The 16,439-nt window shown below is 43.0% G+C and overlaps 1 protein-coding gene across 1 annotated transcript; it reads left to right on the forward strand.

Annotated features, from left to right (window-relative positions):
• The first annotated feature begins 5,496 nt into the window (after positions 1 to 5,496).
• pik3ip1 (phosphoinositide-3-kinase interacting protein 1) lies at positions 5,497 to 13,402 on the forward strand. Its single transcript, XM_036527965.1, has 6 exons — positions 5,497 to 5,835; positions 6,311 to 6,439; positions 7,176 to 7,292; positions 9,468 to 9,650; positions 9,945 to 10,023; positions 11,490 to 13,402. Exons 1-6 carry the CDS (start codon positions 5,772 to 5,774, stop codon positions 11,695 to 11,697), a joined length of 780 nt encoding a protein of 259 aa, XP_036383858.1. The 5' UTR covers positions 5,497 to 5,771; the 3' UTR covers positions 11,698 to 13,402.
• The last annotated feature ends 3,037 nt before the right edge of the window (positions 13,403 to 16,439 follow it).

Raw genomic sequence — 16,439 nt, forward strand, 5'->3', positions numbered from 1 at the left:
GCTGCTCTTGTCCGAATGCTCGGTGACCGCAAGAGAGCATCCAGATATGAATAGAAATCTGCAGCCGTGTGTCCTTCAGCGTGGGCCCAGCGCCGCGGTCCTCAGCAGCGCCGTGTGAGAACGAGCGGAACAAAGCTGCTCTGTGGGAGCGCCTACTCCCATCCGCCACAGACCGGCTCAAACTGCCTCACAGCGCAATCTGTGCCATTACCGTGCCGGTGCAGTACCGCCTGTGGCCACTGTGGGGTGCACTTGTCCACTTGCACGCTTTTCTCCCATTTTTTTTTTTTTTTTTCCACTGCTCATTTGAGGGAATTAACCACGTCCTATTAGGTTTTGTCCACAGCAGCAGTACAGGGGCTGAGGTAATGATGTAATGCTGCCAGCGGTGGAGACAGAGTGGTTGGTAAACAGCAGGGGAATACAGGATCTTATGCCCCATTAGATGCTTCGCCTTGGATAAGTGTTTATTTTCAGGCTGCATCTGGGATACCAGAGACGGATTGTGCTATAGTGCTTGCGGTCACGCCGCAACGGCCTACCCATTAAGGTGATGTTACATCACAAAGGCCCGTTCCCTACTGAGAAATGTTTTTTGATCAGAAATTATTCAAATGGATCCTGAATCTAGGAGGTGTTGCACAACTATTCTGTTCTTCGGACTGAAAGCATATATGAAATGCTCACAATATCTATTTTCCCGGTGTCATACTTTGATTAGCCAAATGAAGAAAGGCATAAAAAGCAGGAGAATGACTGTTGCATAGTGACTAAGGCATGTGTGTCACCCAGCGTTGTCCTTCTCCAGCCTGTTGCCGATAAGCATACTGCCTAACAGATGGAGTTCTCCCTCTGTTGGATTTTGGCAGGGTGGAAACAGATCCTCTGACCCTGCGTGAGTTTACCATCACCCTGGTGTGAACTCGGGAGGGAGGAGCAGTGCCCAGTAAACAGCATGGCCGGGCCAAGGAGCCTTGCTGGCTGCTGGGGAGTCTACAGGCCACACTCCAGGGCCAGGTCACCTGCCAGGTTTCCTCCAGGCCCGGCCCTCAGCCTGTTTGCCCAGACGAGCGCCACCGGGACTGTGTGTGTCTGGCTCGGGAGACAAGCCCCTGCACTGTCCCCTTCTCCGAACTCGCAGCTCCCAGCATGAGTGATCGCTTCAACCGGTGAGGAATTTCAGAAATACCTCGCTGGTTATTAACAAAAAGCGATAAACCAAAATCTGCAGTGAGAGGAGGAAGGAACAAGGCTTGTCCTATGTGGTTCAAAAAGAGTGAAGGTGGTGGGTATGGGACAGCGAGGGGTTGGAACCACAAGCTGAAAAGAAGTGCGCAGACGTTCCACTAGGTTTGACAGGCAGCCATTTCCTCACCCCACCGCCTCTATGCTGACTTTTAAATGGCACTGTACACGTGTGATACCAGGATGAAAGCATTTCCTGCTGCTGTTACCACAGCGCACCCACGTTTCACCTTCAACACACATGTTATTGTTATCAAGCAGTAACATGCAGAGCTAACCCGTGTTTTGTTTTGGTTTTTTTTCCCCCAGGGGTTACAACCCTCCTGAGTCTGTCTGGTTAAAACCATGGTAATGCATCAGTTTACCATTGTAAAAATAACTACTCTCCTAAAGGTGCCAGTGGTATGTTGAGGTTGCACATGATAATAGTGGCTTTGTTTTACTGAAGACGCAAATATTTTTTCCTGAGGCAACTGGAAATTATTGTCTCGGAGGCTGAGCCCCTTCCTGTCTGCCCAGCCTTTACAATCATATGAATGGCTTGAGCCTTGTAGCAGAATTAACGTCCAGGGTTTAGAAATTTTCCATAGACAACAATGCTGTTTGTAATTACACAGGGAGATGGCATGGTGTGCGTGTAAAGCTTATTACCTGATCAAATGAAATCTGAACAGGCTATGTATTCTCCAGCGTAATTAGCTGTCTGCTGTGACGAAAATACACAGAACAGGTCCGGCGACCTGCTCGTTGCTGCACCCGCTATTCACTGCGTGAATTCAAGGAGTGCTAAATCTCCCAGCAACAGCTGCTTGTTTTTGAAGAAAAATAAAATGAACTTCAACTTCCTGATGTAGTAGCATCTGTGAGATTCTGTTTATTACACAGTGCCACAGATGCAAGCATGCTGGGAAATCCATAACACTCCTCTCAATGCTGTCAGCTGCTGCTGATTTGAATAAAGAACAATAATACTGCACTTAATAGGTGGAGAAGAGCAGATTCTTCAAGGCAGTAGTCATTTTCAAGGCCAAAAGCCTTCCAGCTGAAAAGACATATTGTGCTGGTTAATCTCTAGAGCTAGTGTTTTTCTAGTCTTGTGAAATGTATACACTTTTTATCTAGAGATAGTAGTGCTCTAACTCAAAGGACAAAAGAATCAGTATCCGTTTGGTAGAACAAAGCAGCCAACAAAAGGATACCTAATAACAAAGGGAATTTTCTGAATTGATCTCTGGCTTTTTCACTGCCCAATAGCGATGATTCAGGAACAGACAAGCTTATCAATCCATCTGCTGCTGCATTCACCACATTCAGGAATGTCCCCTTTTTCGGTATATTTATCTCTCCACCAATATTGTGTGTGTGTGATTATATATATAAACAGAGAGGGAGAGAGAAAGAGGGGGCAAAAGAAATTGAATTAGTGTAAGTATTAAAGCAAAGTGATAGACAGCTGATGAAAAGCAGCCGTATGGACGCGTGTGCACACGTGTGTGATGTAGTGAAGTCATTCAATGCCTTGGGTCTGTTGGCCTTTCTTCAACAGTGGCCGACTAAACAATGAAAGGGGCCTCTCCTTTGAAAGGCCAGCTGTTATCAGAGAGGGGACAGCAGTTTACAGCTGCTCTTTTCCTCTAACGGTCCAGGGAAGGCCTGCTGTATCAGTGTACTGTCACATGCAGTCAACATGGGTCAATGACTGAAGAGTAGGGGGGTGTGTGGGGGGGGGGGTTGATATTGCTGACTCAGCGCTCAATACAGTTTTTGGGCTCAACACTAGGCCTGATACAGATGATACAAACAGGGTCACCTTAGGTTAAAAAAGACCATCATGTAAGGCCAAAACCAGGAGTAAAAAGTACATGCCTGTTGGCCGAAAGGTAATAATTTTAGTTGAAAATGAACAAAAACAACAGTTGCTGGGGCCTGTCTGATGGCACTGAATAGCACAACTGCTTATCATTCTGTCTTAGTAGTGTTGCTGTACTGCTCGGCAGCACAGCCAAAAAAGCTCCACATCCTCTCAACTCATTTCATACCATTTCTCACGATTGCATTGTGCTGAAGTGTGCTGGCTCAGTTTTTTCCTCTGACCCAAACTGTTGAGGGCCTGGTCCACTAACAATCATTTTTTTAGGACAAAAATGTTATGCTTTGGAGAACCCAACAGAAAAAGCAATCCCCACCCAGACCACTGGAGCCAAACAGCCACTGCACAGTGGTTAATATAGGGACACTAGATTGTCCAAAGGGGAGGGAAGAAAGCTGCAGATTATCTTAAGAACTGAAACACTGGTGACAATGTATAAATTTCCCCCAATCGACTACTCTTTGGTCAAGTAGGTCCTCCACAGTTTGAGGGCTGAAGCATAGCTGAATCAACCTGAGGCTCCTGGGCACTGGGTAAACAAAAGAAAAGCAACTGGAAGCTTGCAATGGAACACAGACAGCCCCGTGGAGGAGGGGGAGGGCTGAATAATGATGTTGGGGGTTGAAGACTTTTTTTGGAACAGCTTGAGTGCATTAGCAGAGGCCTGGATTGTGACTGGTTCTGTGCTCTGTGTTTTGAAAACTGGGAAAAATTAGGGCAGTGGGGCAAATCTGTGGGCAGTTTGTTCCACTGCGTAGTTCATACACCGTGTAGTTTATATACTGTGTAGGTCATAGTTAGAAAAATTAGGATGGACCTCAGATGGACAGGACTAGGACAATTTGTTGATTCATTCATTCCTGTCTGATTATCATTGGGAGGGAACAAAATTAAAAAGAACAACGTGGCCTCTCTGTGCTTTGCCTTAAATGACTTTTGGCATCTATTCTGCAAGTTAATCTTGTGAGCTTCTTGTAACCTAGTTGGCAAAGTCTCTATTTCAAGTAGCTGCACGTTGCCATGTCAAAGAGGACGCACCAAATGTTAAATTATATAACCAAGAAGCTATTTTAAAGATGGAAACACTAAATAAACGCTTTGATAAATCTGTAGCTTTCATGCTGGTGCTCCCTTTTGGCACATTCAGACATGCGCTGATGTTATTTTATGGTGTAGCTTTATATGTCTGTGAGAACGGTAACTGCCACTGTATTATATTTACAAAGGTAAGTGTTGTGTGTCAATGCATTGAGTGAGTGGGTTTTGAGGGGATGGATGCACAGCAAACCACAGGCCATGTTTTTGGTAACTGACCATATTAAACAGTCAAGACGACTATGCTGATGAGATCCAGTTAAGAGCTGCAAGGCTTGACCGAAAGATAAATAAATAATTAAAATAAAATGAACAGCACAAAACGTGGCCAAATTTCGGGAATTGGAGAGGGTTGGGAGCACACATGTCCATTCTTGTGGCTCATTTTAAAAGGGGTTAAAAGGAACATCCAAGCACAAGATTAAGAGTTTTGGAGAGCTGTGGATGAAGCTTAGCCAAAGAGTGCTCCCGTGTAGGCTTGTTAGCGTTGAATTGTTGATAACTTCAAGCCAAACTTCACATCTATGGAAAATTTGGGGGTGCCAGTTTAAACAGCCTCCTGTAACCTTTTCTTGCTCACTGTAAAGTAGTAACTTTTTAAGGAGTCAGTTTTGCTCTCATGTAGTGGAGAACAACACAATACCTTTACCCAAGAATTACTTGTATTTATGTCCTCTGGCCGTATGTCAAAACAACATCATGCTTGGGAACCTGTTGCCAGAATATCAGTGTTTCTTGGTATATTCTAGAATAGTAAAGAGTGCTTAGTGCTTAGAATAGTAAAATGTGCTTAACATTTCATTACCATCAACCCTCAGAACCCCTCACTATTCTTGAGGGACTCTGGGGGCTGCTTCCATGTGCTGCAAAGATACTGCTGTTTTTATTCCTGACCTAAAGACCAGTTTAGTAGTTTGCAATGACTGTAACCTATAGGAACCGTACACATTAAACTTTTTTCAAACAAATTGGGGACGTGAATTAAAGTCAACCCTAACTGCTCAATTTTAAATTACCAGCATTAAAAGTGACTGCTACAGCACTTTGCGTATTCCACGCTAACTTTACTCACACAGAGAGAGGAAAAACAACGACATTATGGCGATGACGTATTTAATTTTATTTGCCCTACCTTCTTTTGTTTCTGCCCCCATCCCCCACACTGGGAGAATGAGGTGGGAGAGATGCGGCCGAAGCTTCACGCAACAGCTGGTTGTCAATACTGCGCTAGCGCTGTGTTCCGCTTAGTCAAGCTACGGGCGTGAGATTGCCGCGAGTTAAAGGGTGCCTTTAGGACCTTGAAGATGCTGCACGCTGCCGTCGCTCTGCAGCAAAGGGGAGTTCCTTATCCCAGAGAGAGGCTGTTTACGAAGAAAGCTGATACCTCGGGAAAAACAAGGGCTTGACTGCAGTCAGAGAAAGAGCAGTGTGACTGAGATACTCAGCACAGGCTCCTCTACAACAATACCCAAATTTCTCGACCCTGTTTTTCTCGTGCATTAAGTGCTAGAAATAAGTCTTTTGTGTCTTCTTTTTTTAACGTATCTACTGCTGCGAAAATATGTTTTTATTGCACTTTGCCTTGCTGTGCGTCGCATTTGTGACATGTGCATCAAATATTCAAGGTAAGCATTGAAAATGTAAAACAATTCATCCTGATCTTGAACAGATGTTAATATAATTATGTGAAATTGTCTTCGTGTATTTGGATCAAGTGCGTTATTTAAATGCCCGATTCATTTCCGTTCACAGCGTGGGCTACAGCGTTGTATCTCTTGTTTACGTGCAGATATTCGATTCAGCAAAGTTTTTTTTTTTTAATAGGAAACCATTTCTGTTTTATGTATTATTCGATAAAGTAATGATGACATAGAATTACTCTAAATAAATAGCAAAAATAAAAAAACAAAAAGCTCTGTAAAGTTTACCCTTTCGTTGTTGGTCGGATTTGTACTGTTCCTTTCCGTTGCATGCATGATATAGCTGAAATAACAGGAATATTTCTGTAGTTTTAAACGCATTAGTATGCCTTCAGATCCTACAGCTAATTGTGTTGTAGGGTCGTACGTGTGGGTTTACGTTTTGCCATATCTTGCACAGAATGCACAAGATACAATGGGGTAGATTACCGGGGAGAACAACAGATCACCTCCACTGGAAAGAGGTGCCTGAACTGGATGAATATAACACGGGACTACAACGTAACAGCCTACACTGACGCAGAGAGAGGTAAGGATGCACTTACTCAATATGTTCCTTTCAAGTGCACGTGTGGCTGCGTGATATTAAATACTCTGTGGACCTATTTAAAGCACTTTATGTAATTTTAAAGAAACTGTCAGAATGATGGGCACATTGACTGCCCTGTTTGCCTCGACGTGACAGACGTGCTCATTAACAAACAGGAAGCCAGACCTCTTATGCTTAAAGACAGTTTTTCCTGGCTGCTATAGCCATGATTCCCAGGTATGTGTTTGTAGGTAGAGGTGAAGCAGCATAATGTTTTGGCAAGGCATGAAGTGTGAAAGGGGTGCATGCTTTCTGTCTAAATGTCAGAGGAAGGAGACCCCTATGCCAGCGATGCTTTCAGCTTGTGTCTCTACCTGGCACAGAGGAACTTTCTGGTAACATGTACACGATTACTTGCATTACAGGGTTACTGCTAACCATCTTGAGCAGTGGGAGAGCTTTCAACAGGGATAGGCTAGGAGATAAGCAAGACCTGCTAAGACACATGCATATTTCACACATATATGCAAAACATGTTTGTGTTCTGTATTTAACAAAGTTGTTTTTTTTTTTTTATCAGTTATAATGTTAATGTATTACTCATTCACCAAGGTAAAATTAATGAATAATGCTGAATTTACCTATGTATGAATGTGAAGGGCATACACTCAAGTGAGAAGTCGTGGTGCGAAAGGGGGTTATGTATTTAGGCTCCTGTGTCTGCTTGTTTTTTAAGGTGTTGGGGACCACAGCTACTGCCGTAACCCAGACTCCTCTGACAAGCCATGGTGCTATGTGGCAGACGAGGAAGGGAGGGTTCAAAGACAAGACTGTGCCATCGCCACTTGCAGAGGTATCCATTGATTAGTTACCATTGGACATGCAGCAGTATTGTGAATGGTCTGCATGAGTGTGGCACTGATTTGCACTGTTCATTAGTAAACACAACCCAATTCATTAGTAAACACAGCCCAATTGTGACAACCCAATTCTTTGTGAAAACGTAATAGCACAGCACGTCGATTAATATGCGGCTGTTTATCACCGTTCTAAATTTCCCATGGCCAGGAAGACTCGCATTATTCAATGTGTACATGTTTTCATTCCAAGCAAAAGTGACATTTTCATGGGAATTTGGTGCTGAGAAGCTAAATGGAGACCATCTTTGCTCCTTTGTTAATAGAATGGCCAAGCCTTGAAATAAACATACATGCAAGATACCACAAAGCTCCTTCTGCACTTAACTGGTCAGGTCCTTCCATTCAGTTTTGGTCTTATATGTCTTGTAACAATTTATGATATACATAGGCTACCAAAACCCAATTACTGCCATTTTTATTGTATGGATGCATAAACTAATCAAATGGACTGTTGTTTGTGACCATATCAATTTACTGTTATAATCTATTCACTAGGACTACTGTCATAGTCCCCCATTTATGATTGGTTAAATAAACAACATTTTTTATCCTGAGTATGCTGTAGGGTACTTAAAACACTAAACAAAGACAGGTAGCCTTCAGTCTTTTGCCCTGAGAATGCTCTTGCCTTGTCCAACCTGTTCTCACTTGTTTTGTCTTATTGTAACACGTGTGTGCTTAGTTGTTTTTTATTTAACCTTAACACATTAGAGAGAACAGCTGAACAGAAAATACAAAGGTATATTAACCCAAAGGAAATTTCCAACATGGAGGCGGAAAGCTAAATATCTTTATGTGGGCTCCTTCTATTGCGTTGTGTAAATATTGTTTTTAACACCGGCAGAAAATGCCTTTCGGCTGCTCCACAGTAAGAGCTGGTTGTCATAGTGATAGCTGGTTGAGTTGCTGGGGGAAAGAGCTTGAGACTGTCCTCACAGCTGGGCCAGAGGGCCAGTCTGCTGCCACCTGCTCTGGACCCCATGCTTGTCTCACGCACACAGCAGCTGACCAGACCCCCCCTCCGAAAACAATAACACAAGCAAACATTGCGCACTACAAAATTAACTAAATGAGAGCTTTGCACTCAATTTTGACTTATTATAAGCATTTGCTTTGAAAGACAGATACGGGCCTGTTTTGTCAATCTGCAAGCCAAACAATCTCTTTGTTTCAGAGTGCAGAATATTTTGTCCATCCATTTGCCAAGAGTAGTTTGCAAAAGAAAAAATTGAATCCTTTAAAGGATTGAAGATGAAAAGCAGATATTTTGTGTCATTCCCAGAGTAACTCCTTCATAAGCAGAAATTTTGACTTAGCAGCTGTCAGAAATAACTCGGCCAGTAAGACCAAGCCCGAGCTCCTGTTGTTTTCAACTGTCTGTATTCTGGTTAGGTTAGACAAGTTAAACGGCAACGAAAACCTTGACCTTATCAGCCCTGCAAAGCACCATATTTCAAGACACAAAACATGAATAACTTGTGCTGCAGCTGCCATGCAGACCACGCCCTCTCTCAACTTATAGGCCGAAACTGACATGCTTCCCACAGAGACAGCTTCCCATTGGTTGCAGCCAATGGGGCTCTCATACCCCGTCTCTGACAGACTTTGTAAACAACTTTATATGTTGTCGGAGAAAGGAAATGGCCCCTCCGTTTTTAAAGGAGCAGATGTTTTAGGCACTCATTTTATGCCTCTTTTGCCTGAGTCTATAAGCCCAGAGGCCTCATTTGCACTCTGCGTCATTGCCTTTTTTGTACGTTTGCTCAGAGAGCAAGCAAACTGCAATAATCTTAGAGTAAACAGAGGCCATCTGGGAATGGCTCCAAATGTGGATTAAAACTTCTTCATGTCAGCGTTGCAGCAAAGTTAGAACAGATGTGAGTCAGTGAGCCACTGTCAGTTTCATTGTTTGACCAGTGATTGATTGAGAGCCAATTAAAGTAAATCCCACTCAATCAATTGAATGGAGCCCTAATGTGAGGTATTACACCAAAGTAGCTTTAATGAATAACAGACATAGCAGGCAATCGCAATTATACGTTATCTAGGTTTTATGAATTAGCAGAGTGGGTTGTGCTGAGCATCGCTTTGGTGTCGTCCTGCTCTAGACCAGACACCTGCTGAGGCGGACTCGGATGCCTTCCCAGTGTCCCCCTCGGGGGAGAGCCAGATCTTCGAGCCAGCCCCGTCCATCCCCGAACAGGGCGAGGGTGCCGCGGTGCAGTCCGTCATTGGTATCAGCCAGCGGGTCCGCACGGGCCCGAAAAAGAAGAAGGATCTTGGGACCTTGGGTATGTCCTGATGTCATCCCAGAAGTTTGTTTATTGTCTTTGATGGAAAATCAAGAGTACTGAGGAGGCTGCTAAATTTACATACCTTGTGCTTGCACAGACCATCATTTCTTGTTATTATTTTGCTATTGAACATTTTTTTCATTACTACTTATTATTGTTTCATATTTTGAGGATAATGGCCTGTTGTAAGGAGAGCTCAGCTGGTCACTACTGAACGAGTGCTTCATAAAATCTATGCCGAGTTTCTTGCTCCTGTCTCTAAAACCTGGCTGACCACCTGTCCTCCCACAGGCTATGTCCTTGGTATCCTCATGATGGCCATCATTATTATCCTCGGGGTGGGCATTACGCTCGGCTACTTCTACAAGAGGTCAGTGGAAGGAACATACATCACCCATTGTCAAGAACGGACACAGGGATATCAGACATCCTCATATGACATTTTGGCTCCCTGTCCTAGCACATGCTATTGTGATGAGAAGCTGGCACAACATGCCCTGTATGGTTCAGATGGGTAATTTGGTGTTATCCCCGGCAAACGGTTTGCGAGGGAAGGTGTGTGGGCACAGCATGTGAACAAGCCAGACTGAGAATTCTGTCCTCACGTCATCCTGAGCTGTGTCATGTAGATCTCTTGGCTCCCATTCAAAACAAAGTCAGGCAGAAGAAAGGGGAAAAAATGAAACGGCCTGGAGCCGAGCTATTTTAGGAGCCTGTTTTGATGTTTCTAAAGGAGTGGAAAGCTGGGGCCTGAGGGAGGCAGATCCACTGCAGTGACAGAGCGGCCAGAGCTGTGGCTTTAACTCTCGAGGAGGTATTACGATACCTTTTGGCTAAACACAAGATGTCCTTGGAGCTCTAAATTTGGCTAGCAAATCTGATTAGTAGGCTTGCTATTACCCTCTTTTTTAGGAGCTCATTATTAATGGAGAGCAGGCTCAAGTTAGGTGGCTTACGTGTTGGAGGACGGTGATGTCACCCTTCGGAATGTGACGTTTAGGAGGGAGATCAGATCTGCTGACTCGTCACTGCTGTGTATCGCCCCCATTGGCAAGGTTCCGCATTGGCTGGACTCTTTCTTCGAATAAAGACGTGGGGAAAATGGGATCTGCCGTGACTTCATTGTCGCAGTAATGTGAGCTTGCTGAACTCGAGTGGTGTTGGCTCTCTGCTGGCAGTGCATTGAACAGACTGCAGAGACGTCACGTTGTGGGATAGTGGAGTGTAAGATTGCATAACGTGTCACATGCGGATGTGTGGGGCTGCAGTCCAAGAGTGGCATGTGCCATGTAGAGGCGGGGGGCGCAAATGCCTTCGGTTCGTTACCTCCTGTCATGCTGCAGTCGTAACCATGGGCCCTTTTCAAATTACACTCTTTGATAAGATGGAAGATTTATGCACTGAGTTAAAAATACAGACATGTAGTGCAGTGTTTATTTCAGTTCTGAGAATCTGGGTTTGGCATAGGTCAGGGGTAAACAAGTTTCTGTCTGAGGGGTTACTTGGGATGACTACATTATGAACGTGTCCAAATATGAAGATTCCTTTGGTTTTTAAGGAAGGTTCTGTGAAGTGAACCTCACTGATCTGATTTAAAAGCCTGGCCCCCATAGGATGAGCAGTATTCCATAGACAGGTTTGAAAAGGGGATTTGAAATATTGAATAATGATCAGAAATGCCAAAAATACCACAAGCACATAAACAGGAACACACAGTGTTTTGAGGTCCTCGAGGGGCACAGGTCGTCCCGGCCCACTCTGAATTTAGATGGTCCCGCTGTCCAGAGTACTAATGCTAGCGCATGTTTATGACGGGGGCTCCTGTTGTCTCCACAGGGGCCGGGACCTGAAGAAGCAGCATGAGCAGCGTGTGTACGAGCGCGAGATGCAGCGGATCACCCTGCCCCTGTCCGCCTTCTCCAACCCCACCTGCGAGCTGGTGGACGAGAACACCATCGTCATCAGCCCCCAGCAGACCCCCGGGGAGGACGCGGTGGAGGGCGGCGACCCCCTCATGGGCCAGGCTGGTACCCCGGGAGCGTGAGTGCCAAGAGGCGGGCCCAGTGATACGGGAACAGATGGATCAACCACCACTCTCAGAAGAACTGCTGCCCTCACCCAACACCCTTACTTGTGAAGGGCTCCTTTTTAGGGAGCTTGGACTGAAAGGCTTTGCTATAAGGCTATACTTTTACTGTCCTTGTTTCCCTTATGTAATTGCTGATGTCCTACCATGGGGGAGGGGGGGGCATGAGCCACAAGAATGATTTCCTCAACATAGAGACCATCAGATGCGTGGCAAATGGACGGGTTTTGTACTAAGGTGCATGCCAGGGATGCTTTATGTAAAATCAGAACATCGTTATGGGTGACCTGGGTAATGATTATCCTTTTAATGCTAGGAATTTCAGTCAAAAGTAAACAATAAGGACAGATCCTTGGTCTGCTTGGTTGAAAGGAGGAGGAAAAAAATCTTTTCTTTTTCTGCTTTTGTGTTTCTTTGAGAGATTGTGTTCAGAAATGTTGATGATGTCCTGCTTTTCCTCTCTGGGAGGAAGAGGTGTTCACATTCTTACAGTCCTCTTGCTGCTCTGAGCAAGCTTTAGGGCAGGGATGTCTGAACTCACAGTGTGATTGCTGAAGGATTTGGGACTGCCCCTCCCTCCCAGTGGAAACCCTTCTCCTTCTCTGTGTTTTGGATTGGAAATGGGGGTCTGCTGAAAAACACTCCAAAAGGCAGAATTGTAGAAAGTGGGGCAGTCCGTTTGCAACACTCCATAGATCCTCTAAATCACACTTCCGATGACCATCAAAAGCAGGGAAGGGCACAGAAGGGGTGGAGAGATAGCTCTTCAAGGTGGCACAAACTGCTTGCTGTGAGCTGAGGCTTTCCCACAGTATGCTGCATTTGAATGTATTTTCCCCCCGTAATGGTCGGACCCTTTAGCTCAGGATGCTGCCTACAAACCGAGGCCTTGGGGAGCCGTTCACCCAGAGTGTTGATGGCTGTGTTAGACCAGAGGCAGGTGGTGACTCAGAAGAATGAGCTGCTTGCTGGAGCTTGTTACGCTTGTTCAGAGAAAACTAGGATTAAGGAGAGGTAACACTGAGCACTGAGCCAGTGAGTCTCTGGATCACACAGCACCACCCTGTAAAATGAGATTGGTCCAAGGGTGCTCTGAAAATAACATAATGGAACAAGAGCTATAATATGGTTACCCTCGTATTGAAGCACAAAATGTCATTAGAATCATTTGATTATTTGTCTGTAGCTCAGGACAAGGCAGTTGAAAGGGAGAGAGGGGAAAAGCATTTCACCATATGAAATAGTCCAGTGACCATGCCTTTTTGGCAGCATTGTATCCATACAAACTCTGAATTAACCAGGAGAAAGAAAATCAGATCTTTTTTTTGTTGTTTCATTTGGAAAGCTTGAATTTTCAGATGACAATAAATGATTGTCAGCTGGCTACCACTTGCTTTGAACTATGAGAGTAGAAGGCCACAGTGTACATCTCTGCTTTTTGTGCTTTCAAAATTACGATTATTGTAGCACTACAGAAGTTTTTTTGGTCAGCAATGCACACATCATTCTGTGAACCTTATTTTGCTCTTTGCAAACCAGTGGTCCTTTTTTGGTGTTTTTTAAAGCCAGCAATTTGAGTTCAACACTGGTAAATGATTTGATCAGTTCATTTTATTTAGCCTGTAAATATTTTTTTCTTACAATGCACCTGAGTACTGTTGCTATTGTTTAAAATACACCACAGTACTTGCATTTGATATTTGGCAGTTTGTACTGCTGTGACTGAAATAAAAGATTTTGAAATATGTGGGAATGTCATTTTGTGCCATTGGTGTGTGTGTGTGTGCAAGCTCCTGAAGAGCATCAAGCATTTCTCTCCAGATGCATTACACATGACATTAATTTTTAAAAATTGTAGAACCATCTATCAAGGCATACTACTTTAGACTAAGACTTTTAGAACTGAACACTGAAGGTATGTTGAATAGAAGAGTTTCCTGGGTGGGTTCAGATTCAGACTCTGCTGCAGGACTATATTAGTCAGACTTCCAACAAGCTGTTCAGGGGTGAATGATTTATACTAATACTGTACTGTAAATGTCAAACATCACTGCATCACTTACTGAGGTAAAAATCCGCAGTGGAAAGACAAAATGCCCCACACATCACACCATGAGAGAAAATGGGTCATGTTTAGCTAGAGACGTATTGCCCTCACGTACTGGGGCCCTGTGCCAATGCCTGACAACCTGCAAAAATGAGATGTTCTTTTCCATGGAAACATTCCACACAGCCCGTTTTAAATTTTGTGTTCAAATGAGTGCTTCAGTAATCATCAGTATGTCATTTTTTGATATGTTTTCCCAATAAAACAATCAGCCAAAAGTTTGCTACTTTAACGTGTTTTTGCCATCTTGCAATTAGTGTCCATTAACACAACAAAATGCAGATCCAGGTAACAGTTCTTTTAAATTTTTTATGATGTTGCAGGAGTAACCCCTGGTTTGGGAGACACATAGTTGTCATAATTCACAATTAGAACTCTGCAGTTCACTTCCACATGACTGAGTTAAAGATCTAATTGTGAATTATGATAACTACGTGTCTCCCAACCCAGGTAACAGTTCTTTTAAAATTTTTATGACTTTGCCAGACTAACCCCTGGGTTGGGAGGCACATAGTTATCCTAATTCACAATTAGATCTTTAACCCAGTCATGTGGAAGTGAACTGCAGAGAGTTTGGACAGTCCATGTTTATTTTAATGTTTTTTCAGTGACACATTTTAAAATATATTTTCTACATGGAATTTAAATACACATTTTTCATCAGTAGTAAGCTACATAATGCCAAAATATTTATAGTATCGCAGCATTATATATAGGCTAGTGATATGCCTGGGTGATTTGCATATTACTACTCCTGGACCCCTACCATTAACATGTGTTCTGTGTTTCACAATACCTAAATAACATTTAGACATCTAAATGCAATATCTAAAGGTATCTAAAGTGTTGCATGTGGAATGTGGATTCTGTTTACAAAAATCGAATCAATTTACTCTTATGCAGATTGGCTGCTGTCTATTAGGCCTACTGAATTTGTTATTGAATATCATTACAGAACCCACCAATGTGTGTATGTAGATCTACTGTGGATAATACCCCTGAATAGACAGAAATAGTGCACTGTTAGTAACTATTACATAAGTATATCTACTTAAATGTCAAATTACTTAAAGGAGCTTATAACCTGGGAGCGCAGTGGTTATGCTATCCCTGGAAATATCTAAGACTAGCAGACTACCTTTACTTGAAAGCTCCAGAGCTACACATACAAACTGGAAAAAAAGATTTAATTTTAAGGCACTTAAATACTTGTCAGCCCACCTGAAAGCCATTATTAAATCTAATGTAAAATATCTGATTACATTTCTAGAAACTTTTTTTTTGCAATTGAATGATATCAAGGCTAGCACATATTTTTGTTTGTTTCTTTCATATTGGTATCCACTACTTGCAGTTTTACTTAAAATTATAGATTATTTACATTATCTTTTACCTCTTATAGGACCCTCATGAAAAATAAGATGTCATGGAGTTTATCCTGTTTTTTAATAATAAAATAATTGATATATTCTTAAAATATGGGCAATATTTTAAGTGTATGCTACTAAAAATATTCAATGAATTGCCTTATCTGTGGAATTCAGGGCTCAGACTTCAGAAGTAGGTCTCCAAATTGGAACTGGTCCAAGACAAATCAAGTTTTGTCCACACCTCCATGCGTATTTCCACGAGTGTGCTGAAACCAAGGCAATTTTAAATGCCTTATACCCTCCAGTTTGTTTATAGCTGTGCAACGAATATTTGGAGTGATTCTGCGATTCTGCGTAAATGACCTATTTAACCATTAGCGCATGTGAGATAAGTACGTTTTCAACTCCTGTACCAGCACCGTGAACAAAATAATACGATAGCTCCCCCTTGTGGACAACCAAGACTAAACGTCAAAATTTTCGGGATAAACAGGAGTGCTGCATAGGGATTTCAGAGTTCCATTTTTTTTTAATCCACACCTTTCTGACAGGAATCAATGTTTCACTGAAATGGCCCTCACACTGTTGTTACACTTCACTTACAAATGACAATATTTGATTGACTGGTGCCCTCATGCAATTCTGTAGCCCATTTAGCTGGAGTCCATGAATCTCAGAGAGAGCTCCCCTCCCAACCCCCCAGTTACACTATCATGGGCTCTTCTTAGCAAGCACTTTTGTGTGATGACACATCATTACATAACAGTTGATTGTTCTTTAAGATGGCAGGCAGATATTCCAATCAGTGGCAACTGCATTAGACGCTCCGCTCTGCAAAAACCTGATAACCAATCACAACCGGCTCTTTCGGTTTGATCTCGTCAACACCTTTATCTGCAGTATTATCTGCAATATTCAGTTCAGTAGGATCCTTGAACTTTCTGATGAGGAGGTTTAGCTGCATAATAGTTTGTCCTCTCAAGCCTAAGGGCTGTAATTAAAATGCAGACATCAGTTTACTGCTTTCAAACATTTTAATTCATGGAAAATTTCATTTAGTGTAAGAAACACTATAGTGATACAATGGTAGTGGTAACAATTTGTACATGTCAGTACCTTAAAGAAAACAATGCAACTAAAAAAAAATTTCTGGCACTTTATACATCAGTTCACATTCTACAAGATTTTGCAAATCAACCATACCCAGTTTCCCCCGAAAACAT

This window comes from Megalops cyprinoides, chromosome 4 (assembly GCF_013368585.1).
Source record: "Megalops cyprinoides isolate fMegCyp1 chromosome 4, fMegCyp1.pri, whole genome shotgun sequence".
NCBI lineage: Eukaryota > Metazoa > Chordata > Actinopteri > Elopiformes > Megalopidae > Megalops > Megalops cyprinoides.